An 11,885-nucleotide genomic window follows, 5' to 3' on the forward strand; every position below is an offset into this window, starting at 1 on the left:
ATCGGGTTAATTAAAATTTTAGGCTCGTTTGTTAGGTTTGGGTTTGGTTCAAAATTTTAGCTTAAAATTTTGTCAAAATCTAACCTAAATAAAAATGTTAAAATTTGGACTCAGGCCGTATTAAATTTCTTTTATTATTTTTATATAAATTTTTTTAAAAAACATAATACATTAAAAATACTAAAAATTTTTAAAAAAAATTTAAAATATGTATACTTAAATAACACTAAGATAAGTGCAACTTAAAAAGAAAATGTATATAAAATGTAACAGAATTAATAATAAAGCAAGAGTTATATAAGAACAACAAAATAGTAGCAACACAATAGTGAAATTGTAACAAAATAGTAAAAAAATAAAAGAAAATAGCAACAAAACAGTAAAAAAAACTTTTTTTTTGCATATTTGAGTTGGGTCAGACTCAGGCAAAAAAAAATCTTACACAAGGCCTAACCTATTTTATAAAAGGGCCTTTTTTTTCAAACTCATTTTTTGGATCTATCTTTTTATCCAAATCCTCTCACTTTTCAGACGAACTTTTGGGCCGAGTCAACTAAGTATAATTCTAACAACCAAAAACTCTTCGGAAAATATCTAAAGAAGTCCCCTAATGAAGTCTGTCGGTTTGCAGAGCTTGACCAAGTTAATAAAAGAATTCAATGGTTTTGGTATTCTTGTCAATGCTGTCATCTACGACGGCCTCATGCCATCGGTGTCACCCAGCCATGTAAAAAGCATACCATTTGTTGTTCAAATGGGTTTGAAAACCATAAACATTTGGGAGAAAGATGAAGTTGGTTTCTCATGAGTGAGTTGAGAGAGGAGAATAGAATAAGAATTTTCCAAAAAATAATATGTTTTTACAAAACAATTTTAACAAAAATGTTTTATGAAATAATATAATAAAAACAAATGTCGGGTAAAATCATTTTTTTATAATCGAGAGAGGGGAATAGAGTTATTTGGGATCAAACCTAGGCTCTCATGCACGGTTATATTTTAGACTAAAATCTATAATATTTTAATTTTTCAAATACTTAATTAGAATAAAAAAATTAGATACCAAAATAATTTTTTTTTAAATCGAATTAAAATTTTTTTTATTGAAGAGTTTGATATATCATTAATATTGAAATCTCTAAAAAGTGAAATCCATTAGCTTTAGCTTTGAAAAACAAGTGCATGGTAGTAAAATACTCCAGCATATAGAGGTTCTTTTTAGGCAATTAGTCCAAGTACCATTGTTATTCACATTAGCTCTATCATGTTTGATTTAAGGATGGTAACGGATATTGTTAAATCCATTATCATTTCATAATTGGCACACTCTATTTTATCATCAGTTTCACTTCTTTACGAATGTATAAGATTAAATATCACTATCAATTCTATGGGTATTAGATGTATTCATCTCCATCTTACCTCATTCTGCTCTGCTTCAATTTAATTTTTACTACTTATTTTTTTAATCTTTTAAAAGTCAAGTAAATATTTAAAAATAAATCTTTAATAAATATGTAAACATAAAACATACAATTTCTTTCTATATTAGGTTATTAAATTTTTTATCCTTTTAATAATTTATACATATAAGGATAAAATAATAATTTTATATAATGAAATGGGTCGGGACAAAATAAGCAATTATCGTAACTGATCCATATCCATTATCTAAAAGAAAAAATTCACTCTAGCTAACTTTACATTCACTTTTTAAATAAAAAAAATCACTTCATTTGAAGTAAATCAGTACAAAATTTATCGGATAGTTCGAATTTTATAACCCTAAATTAATTTATGGCTTAGGCTTTTCGGTGTCATTGATTTCTACCGAACTTCCATTCTTCAATGCTCTTCAATGACCTAAGAAGCGAACTTAGGCTCTTTTCAGAATTGGGGGATGAAAGTTTGCGAGTACAGTGCTCTTCAGTGCACCGACACTTTGGAGAGGTTAAAAGTATGATGCTATGGGAATTTATTACCAACACTAGAATTCATACCACCCATGAAAATTAGAATTTTTAATTAGCAATAGTTATTTAAAATTATTTTTGTGTAAATTTTAATAATTATATATTAACAAATTAAACATAAAATAAGTAATGATTTTCTGTTCAGATATTTATTATTAGGGTAAACTATTAAAATAGTCAATTTTATTTCCCTCAAGTTACATTTTAGTCATTTATATTTGAAATGTTATATTTTAGTCACTTACGTTAATGTGGTGTAACATTTTAGTCATTGAGCCAATAATTGTTGTTAATGGTGTAACAGTAAGCTGACATGGCACGTTAAATCATCATTTTAATCAAAAAATTTTGATTAAATTGTACAATTAGTCACCATATTTTTTTATTTTGAGTAATTTTTTTCTTTTATGTTCATTTAACTTTTTCTTTTTTTCTTTTCTATTCTCTTCTGCTTTTCTCTCTATTTTTCTCTCTTATCCATCTCTTTTAATGTAAAAGAAAAAAATTGCTCAAAACAAAAAAATATAGGGCCAATTGTATAATTTAACTTCAAATTTTCATTTAAAATGATGATTTAATGTGCTACATCAGCTTACCGTTACACCGTTAATCGCAATTAACACTCAGTGACTAAAATGTTACAACATGATAACGTAAGTGACGAAAATGTAACATTTTAAATATAAATGACTAAAATGTAACCAGAAAGAAACAAAAGAAACTATTTTAATAGTTTACCTTTACTATTATAGATAAAAAAAGAAGAAGAAGAAAATATTTTAGTGGATAAGTTTGTTTTTAAATAAATCGCTTATATATAATGCTACTCACAGTATAGATAAACAATAGTGTATTAATAAATTATTTATACAAATATTAGTTTAAATTAAAAATATATATATGTATGATTAATAGTGTGACGAGGTGGTTACTCATTTTAGCTTTTAATTATGTGGTCGAAAGTTTGATCTTTATTCATGAAAATAAAACACAATTCATAACCAATCATTTATCTCTTCAAAAAACACTCGTAACTAGAGAATTAGTCATTGCTATAGGTGATGGATAGCTTGATTTCAACCAAACAAAAAAAATTAATGAAAACGGTTGAGAGAAAACACTACAAAAGATTGCAGGTCCAATTTTAAATCGAATGAGACAGACCTTCAAAAGTCAACGTCTTTCACTAGCTCCGCGGCTACTGCCACTGCTAAGCCAGCCATTTTAAAAATGACAATTAAATTCATGAAGGAACTAATAATATGCTACAAAAATAGATACCATAAGGGAAACTTCCAATTTGAACAATACATATAACCAGGATGTAAATTTAACATTATACACTCATCTTCTTTTGAAAAAAAAAATTCAAAAAGAGAAGGCAAAATTCAGAATATGGTACAAAAACTGTTATATAATGATGACATATATGTATACATATACATATATATGTATTTGCAGGTGTTATTGCTTTATTATTGGACCTATAGATGACTGGAATAAGTCGCTTAGAACACGTTGAACTTCGCTGGAGCTATGCTCGCACCGTATCAGAGCGACTAACAGATGAAAGAAACTTGCAATGTATTTTCTAAAGCGATCCTTCTCCAAACCACTCAATGTCTTCAATGCTGACACAAGTAAAAATGTTCTTGCTGCCAATTCTTCCCTTTTGGCTGAACCCAACGGCAGTACCCAACGGGACGTTGGCTCGTTAACTGATATCTGTACCGTATTCTGGTTGATGGTACAGTTGAGGTATATCTGCAATATTTTTTCACACACTGCCACGAGTTGTGATTCTAGGTTCATCTTCTCGACATCAGATGGATTGTTTTTGATTAAATCTTGGAGGAAATTGAGGTAATTTTGATAAGCCTCATTTTCGAAGTGAACCAAAGGAGGATCCGAGAGCTCTAAGATTGAACACGCTTTCTGTATTTTCTTCCGCAGGGTAGTCTCAGAGTTCAGTTCCTGAGCATGGGATGCAACGGAAGACACTATGTCGACAATGATGTTGATGTTGGCAGCTGACAAGAATTGTAGATTTGTTTTGTACATGTCAATTATAACCTGAAATAATGAAAAGACAACAATTATGATTGTTTTGTATGTTCCAATGGCATCATATCGAAGCATTATTTGAGTACGAGAATATAATGGAAGGACCTGCATAATGAGCAGCTGTATGGCAATATGACTCTTCATTTTTGAAACCACGTAACCCGCAGTTTGCAGATTAACGTCCTCAAGCTCATGATCGGTAAATCCATGATCAGTACTTGCTTCAGTACTAGAACGGGATGGAGAATTTTCAGGCACCTCGATGTCATCCATGGTTCTCAAAAGCTTCATAAACCCTGGGAACATTGATATGGCTGCTTCTTTTATAGCCAGACAGATTTCTCGCCATTCGTCTTCTGAGAGTCTGCTTCCTAATTCTCCTATCAAACGGAACATTGCCACAACCCCAGTGCTTGCCGGACCCTGTATTGAGCTTCTCAAGTATCCTGTCAGTACTGATAACACATTTGATAGCTGGGGCCTCAATACACTGTAAAAACCAATATATAGATCCACTAGACACTGTGCTGCCACCGTGGAAGTTTCAGTGTCCCATGTACTTCCATCATGATGAGAACATCTTAAAGTCTGTGAATTTTGCTCATCTTTTACAGGCATATCTCTCCTTCCACATACACCATTAAATATGGGGAGAACAACAGAATTAAAAATGCCAACCCAGAATACTCGTGAGAAAAGATGACCGTGATCCTTCAGGATGTTGAAAAGCACTTCCACTGAACTCTTTCGGATATCTAATCTTGAGTCAGATGTTAGTTTTGATAAACCTGTACCAACAAGAGACAATCATTCATCTGTATTGCATAACAGTGTCAATGAGGCTATAGGATTCTCAAGAAACTAAACTAGCAGGTTACCTGTTAGCAAAGGAAGCCAATATGATCCATGATCGTCTATATAAGCGAAACCTTTTACATCTGAATCATCCTTATTTATACTTGAAACAGATGAACCATCATCTGAGCTCTTATTAGTGCAAACAAATCCACCCTCAGCAAGTTTGACGGCACAAAACCGGAGAAATGCAATAGCATTGAGGCTAGCATCATTGTTAAACCTGCTATTTGTGAACTTGATGAGGCATCTTACGCAATCAGTAAAAACGGTCGCATCCGTCTCAGTTATATGAGGAAAGTATTCTCGCACTATTTTTTCCATTGTCTCAAAAGCCAATAAGACAATATTCTTCCGCTCATCAGCAGCAGCAGCTGTGAACACCTGAGAGAAAGAAAAGAGTTTTGTGAAATGAAAGGTTATCAAAGTTTGCATGACAACTTAAAACTCACATGAGACTTATCATACCATAAAAACGCTTTTCCATCCAGATTTCACATTAGTGACACGGCTAAGGACCATCTGGGAAATGCATCGAACTATTAATTCCCTTATTTCTGCAGAGTTGCTTTTCTGCATGATAATCACAAATGGCCTCAAAAATCGATTCTGAAAATTATAGTTTGCCAATTCCTCACGTTCTAAGAACTTCATAGCAAGCTGCCGCAATGAATCCATCACAAAAATTGCTACAGATAAATTCTCAGACAATCCAACTGAAACAAAGAAATCGGAAAGAACATTCCACATTCGAGACCAAACTAATCTGATACGGTTCATATTGTAATGCCTGCAATATAACATTCCAGAATAAGTACTTTCCATAGGCGCATAAAGGAGGAGGGAGAGAGATAGAGAGCTGCTGGAGATAGCAATGACAAATTGATCGATGAGGCTAAAAACTTGAGGATCTGTTGGAGATGGAAGTACAGGAAATTTTCTAAAAGAAAAAGATCAGAATCTTACGCAATTTCAACTAGTTTTATGAGGCTAAAAACACGAGGGTCTGTTGGAGACTGCAATTCTGACATAGAAACTTTGCAGAGGGCTTTCACAAATGCCACTATTGCTTCACTGTTTAACCTTTGGCTATGTGCAAAAACATGGTTCAACTCGAAATTTCCTATCTGGTCCAATAAATTCAAGTTTGCAATGAAGTGGTTGATCTGCTCCGGAGTTACAAGTCTTGAACTATTAACTCCAACAGTGGTGCTATCATATGAACCCCCTAGGACAACTGCCATCACAGCTGGATTCTGGAGAGTTCCTTTTTTCATCAGAGATTGTTCAGTGTTAGACACAGATAAAAAGGATGCATCAGTCGTTGCACCTTCTCCCAACAGTTGCAAATGCTCAATTCTGGACAGGCATGTCAATATATGCTCCCAGGCTTCCTGAAGATGGTTACCATCTTCAATGGCTATAGATATTATTGCCTGTAAAAAGGTAAATGTTTCAACAAGTGAGATATAAAGAAGAACACATAACAGAAAGAAACTTGTACCATATCGAAGCAAATCCCAAGAAAAAGGAAGCAAAAAGCATCAAAAAGTATAATGCAGAACAAACAGATTTTCTGGCATTTGTGGTGGGAGGATGCATGTGCAAGCATTCAGCTGCAGCAATTCTAATTCTTCCCACGATATAGCATATAAGAAATCCAGGGGGAAGATTCCGCTCTTTGTTGTTATGTGCAAAACCATTACTTACCTTTACAGCATCAACATTCTTTTGTTTCATATCTGCAGCACAATGGAGAAAAGTGAATTTCGCCACAGATGTGACAAAAGCATCTCTCTGCGTCTGCAAACCCATTACTGCAGTTACATGCACAGCATATCGAAAGCCCAGTATGCACTGAGTGGTAGTGAGTCTATCATCACTCTGGTCAAGTGAGACACTAAATGCAGCCAGCATGGGTCCCCAGCAGACCTCCACCATAAACCTCAAGATTGCTATATCTGAAACAGCATGATAAACAGACCTGCAACAGCAAATGAGGGAAAAAGACTATCATTAACAAACATTACGCAGTTGGTCTTTGGGGAAACTTTGGGATGATAAAAGAATAAAGATCAATTTAATACAAAAGCAGGATGGAGAGAATAGAGGAAGGTAGAAGAAAAGAATCCTCTTTGTTTAATAATGTGTTGTTATCAATTAAATATCAAATGACTTCATTTTCCAACCAACATATCACAAGCCATGGCAACCATATGGAAGAACATGTGAAAAATTCATCTTAAGCTCACAGATAAATGGCATGAAGGAAGCATACATGGTTAAAACTATCAAACTGTGACTAAGATTCAAGACGTAACTGATATCTGACCCATAGAGATGCCAAACTTATACTATTCCTTCCCCACCACTCATTTCGGAAATAGAAAACCTTGTAAATGCATTAGACTAGAACTTACTCTGATTTTCCCAACTTTGCCTTAAACTGCTCTTGGATATGTCTAATAAGAAGCCCATTCGCACCCAATGGCTTTTCTTCAGTTTGCTTCCAACTGACGAGATTGAGTATTCCATCTAAACCCAATAACTTATTTAAGCCGTTCGCCTGCTTGCTTTGAGGAACAGAAGAATCAGCATTTATCTTAATTTCATTTTTCACAATCTGATCATAAAGAGCACCAAGATACTCCTCAGGTAAATCCTTGCCATCATCTATTCCTCGGTTGTTTCGGATGAAATCAGACTTAGTCATCTGAATACAGAAGCAAATATATAATAGAAATAACAACAGAATCAAATCTACTGTAAACTTATCTTATGTAAAACTAAAAACATAATTCGCGAGAGTACAAGCAAAATTCCATATTTTTGTCGGTAGAATTTAAAGCATCAGAGTGGCTTACGAGCCCCACAATAGATCATTAAGGTTCTCTAAAAAACAAGTACATACATAAGCAAGCAAGTGAAGCAAAAGGCCACAATTAAGTGGCATGCTAAAGAAACAACATATTTCATAAACAAACCTTATCTTTGACCATGCTATTATGGGCATCAGTGTTGAGCATTATGACAGAGTATGCCAGTACATAGGCAGTATCTGCACTAGTAAATGAGTTTGGATTGCATTTACAATAGCGCTCAGCAAACTTTTCCATGATGCGGTCAATTTTCTGTGCCTCTCCTGGCAACCTGAAGCCACTTAGGAAGAACCTTATTGCTTCACCAAAATCTATAGATTTGAAATTAAAGGAATCTACGTAGGCATGCATGACTCTCAAAGCAAATTCCTCCCTCTCACCCAAATAATCACCAATCATGGTTTCATTCAGCCCAGCAGTGTTTTTCTTAAGAAAAGAAGCCACTTCCTCAGGAGACTTGCCAACTTTTTTGGTTTTTATAAGAAACTCGATGCCTTTGGATGGCTTCTTGTTAAACAATTGGACTCCTTTCTGCATGTAACCCAGTAAAGCTGTCACTAAAACCAAGCTTGTGAAGGAAAGGAGAGAACTAAATATATAATGAAGCTACATAAAAACACATGAAAGAACAAAAGCCAGTAGAAATATGGAAAATTATCATGATATATCAAGGCAACCCTCTCTTAAAAATTATTAACTAAATAACTACGACATGAAGATACATTCATGCTCTATCCCCACTTCAATAACTAACCTGGAGTTCAATCTTGTAAGCCCGGCGTTGCTCAAGAGTAGCAGAATCTGACAATTCGGAATTTAATTCCAGATTTAATTCATAATCAAGGACAACTCCATCTTCTGCACTTGGGGTTAAATGGCTCTCAGCTGAAGTTTCACTCTCAGAGCCACTAGGCAAATCAGAATCACCTATCTTCAGCTGTTGGTCCATCCAAGATCCCATTGACTTGATGATGCCAACTAAGCACTTCACTGATTCATGCCGGAAAGTAATATCCTGGACTGCAGACAAAGTTGTGGTTGAACCCGGTGGTGGCCCTAGAGCAGTTTTCAGAAGGCCATTGACAATCCTGCAAATATCTGATGGGATTATAAGAGCTTTAATACATTTTACTAAAGTGTGCATCTAAGAAATAAAAGAACGAGAAATTAAAAAAATACATTAGAAAATGAGATAAAGCCAGCTCTGAGAACATCATGAGATGACTGGTGTTTCAGTTAATTCCTAAGTTGACGAACAATCCTTTTGTAAAATTTGAGAAAAGGTATCAAATTCATAAATGATTTCACCATATGATTTGATAAAAAGAGCCATTTTATTGAAGTACAATATTAAGAAATAACAAAGAATGAGAACTTAAAAGAACTACATTAGAAAGGAAGCAAAAAGCATGCTCTGAGAACATTAGCCAAAAACTGGTGTTCAAGTGAATTCCTATATTGAACTACCTTCCTAAGCAAAAATTTGAGAACATGTTTCAGTTTCATATAGGATTTCACATATGATTTGCTGGATAGTTCAATTGAAAATTTGGCATGACAAACACACAAGATGACAAGAGACCAGCACTCATGTTAAACATTTGCAAGAACAATTATTAGGAAAAGAGATACCTTTCAAATATATTAGGTGAATCCACATCACAGTCGTAGTTCACAAATATATCAATGATAATCTGTGAATCTCCAGCAATCTTTTCCAACATATTAAGGACGGTCATTTTCTGTACAAAACTTGGCTGGAGAACATTCTCTAGAACTCGTAGGATTAGCATGGGAAAGAATATTCCAATTTCAGCTTTCAGCCCTGATCTATATTTTGTCAACAAGCTCATAAAAATAGAACACTGGAGCTGGAAAATGGACATCACTGACAATGCACTGTTTTTTAACAATGATAAGCAGAGAAATTGCTTAATTGCATTAAGAAACCTGCATGATGTACCACATGATATAAGAAGATTAGAACAAACTTAACAGAAGATCACAAGAAAACAAGCGAGCTATTTATTGTATATGCTACATGACATTCAAAACTTGCAAGAAAAAAAAATAAATCATATAAAAAACACTAATAATGTTTTTGGAGCATTTTCATTTTGTTTCAAATAAATACTAGCTAAAAAATGATTCTTCAGATAATTCATGTAAAATCCATCAAGTATGACAGAATTTGAAAGCAAATGGTTATTTTGGGAGTCACCATGCCAAGAACTGGGGATGACTATTTGAACCAGCTACATGTCTAACAGGTTTGTTCAGTGTTTTCTAAATTTTCCCTCATATTTGGAGGCTCAAGACCGTCCATTTTCAGAATATGAACCTAAATGCCTTTTTATGCTTTATCTGGCTGTAGAAATTAAACTTCAATTACCTACCCTCCCAACCTCCGCCCCAAACAAAACTTATAATTTACTGAATCATATAACACTGACATCAGGATTAGGTTAGCAAACACCCAAAATCTAAAGACTCATTACCACTTTAAAGTTCTTAAAACAACAAAAATATTACTAGTAGACCAACTACTAATGAAAAATCTAATAACTATCGAAGATAGTGCCTAAAGTAATATAACAACATGCAAGCAACCTTGTTAACTAATTATATTAACAATAAATGCATATATCAAGGAATAACATAGAACAACTTGCCTCTCATTTGAGCACCAAATTGAACCCCCATTATCCATAATAACCTTGAGAAGTTCCAAAGATAATGTCTTCCCTCTCAAAAGAACCTGATCATCAGGATTCTCCTGGGATGAAAATTTCATTGATAACTTGCACAAATTCTTAAAAACAATAAACCCATCCTCCCTAATTTTACTACTAATCCCACCAGGACACAATTCCACCTCGTCCTTCATCTTTTCCGACCCAATTTCCTCCCCCTCGTCCTTAGACTCACCATTTTGCGACACTGGAACAGGCTGCGAAAGCTTCAAATCTGGTACCCCTTCACTAGCACTCATAACCTCACTAACGAAATTCTGACAAAAATAGATTGAATTCCCTTCATTTAAGTTCTTATCAGTAAACTCTAAAAGCTCACTAACTGACACTGTTGTAATAGAAACATCCATGGAGTCTTCGTCAGCACGGGCGAATATGATGAGCATAATTTGAGCTAAAACGGACTTAGCACAGATCTGATTGGTTCCATTTAATCCACCTAAATATATGTTGTACAAAGTTCTAACTACCTGAAGCAAGCAATCCCCACGGATCAAAACACAGGGACATCGAACGGCGGAAAGTAAAGCTCGAAGCACAGCGAGCTCGACTGATTCCTCGCCAATGCCGCCGACTTTGCATACACTATCGACAATCTTGTACATGATCGAATCGGAGTTTTTTCCGTCGATCTCGCCGCGAACAACGCCGGCAGAGAACAATTTGAAGACACATTCGAGGGCGGGATCGGCGACTTTGGCATAATTGGAGTCGAGAGCGAGTAGGATAGGATTGAGAACGAAGTCGGCGTCGGAAGAGGAAAGGCCGAGCAAAGGAGAAGACGGATCAGGTAAGGCGGTGTCGGGGAGAGTCTCAAGCTTGTCTAGAACGGATTTGCATGAGGAAACAAGGTGAAAGTGTTTCCGCCAGGCGGCATTTTTGATGATCTTGTCGAGAGATGGGCCAAGCACGCGGCCGCACCGCGACGGGCCGCCGAGTGTTTGGGAAGCTGACATCAAAGTCCTTCTTAGGGTTTTTCAGATCCGTGAAATGCGATGTCTGTGTTTGGTTGAAATCAATGCGAAGTCATGAGAATTTGAAATACTTTGGAAATTAGTATCAATCGAGATCTGCTTATGCTTGTGTTCTTCCTAAAAGCTTAATTTTCGACTTAATTTGTCATTCCATACCTGAGTTTAGCTTTAATATTCAATTTAGTACTTAAATTTTTTACTTCAAATTGGTACCTGAGTTTGATTTTAATATTCAAATTGATACCTAAAATAAAAGCATCATGTAGTCCAATAATTATTTGACATGTGTTTTCTAGTAAAAATAATCAATTCTAAAAAGCACCACTGTTATGGTATTTTTCATTATCGACTCGAAACCCAAACATAACCCCAAACTATTGACCCACA

The 11,885-nt window shown here is 34.8% G+C and overlaps 1 protein-coding gene across 2 annotated transcripts; it reads right to left on the bottom strand.

Moving 5' to 3' along the window:
- Positions 1-3,251: 3,251 nt before the first annotated feature.
- Positions 3,252-11,637, bottom strand: LOC107898897 (brefeldin A-inhibited guanine nucleotide-exchange protein 1). 2 transcript variants are annotated; one of them, XM_016824467.2, is made up of 11 exons: positions 10,444-11,637; positions 9,404-9,721; positions 8,526-8,859; positions 7,877-8,302; positions 7,313-7,605; positions 6,603-6,876; positions 5,859-6,328; positions 5,361-5,682; positions 4,916-5,276; positions 4,143-4,825; positions 3,252-4,046 (listed from the first exon to the last, which is right to left on the bottom strand). In XM_016824467.2, exons 1-11 carry the CDS (start codon positions 11,478-11,480, stop codon positions 3,438-3,440), a joined length of 5,127 nt encoding a protein of 1,708 aa, XP_016679956.2. In that variant the 5' UTR covers positions 11,481-11,637; the 3' UTR covers positions 3,252-3,437. The 2 variants fall into 2 exon arrangements, with proteins under 2 accessions (XP_016679956.2, XP_040967519.1); XM_041111585.1 differs by lacking the exon at positions 10,444-11,637 and having other exon boundaries at positions 8,526-8,869.
- Between the last annotated feature and the right edge of the window lie 248 nt (positions 11,638-11,885).

This window comes from Gossypium hirsutum, chromosome A04, assembly GCF_007990345.1.
Source record: "Gossypium hirsutum isolate 1008001.06 chromosome A04, Gossypium_hirsutum_v2.1, whole genome shotgun sequence".
Classification (NCBI taxonomy): domain Eukaryota; kingdom Viridiplantae; phylum Streptophyta; class Magnoliopsida; order Malvales; family Malvaceae; genus Gossypium; species Gossypium hirsutum.

Coding starts and splice junctions, on each gene's coding strand:
- LOC107898897 (XM_016824467.2), bottom strand. CDS start 11,480: ATGTCAGCTTCCCAAACACTCGGCGGCCCGTCGCGGTGCGGCCGCGTG. Junction 9,722..10,443: donor ATTTGGTGCTCAAATGAGAG/GCAAGTTGTTCT, acceptor TACATCATGCAG/GTTTCTTAATGCAATTAAGC. Junction 8,860..9,403: donor TCACCTAATATATTTGAAAG/GTATCTCTTTTC, acceptor AGATATTTGCAG/GATTGTCAATGGCCTTCTGA.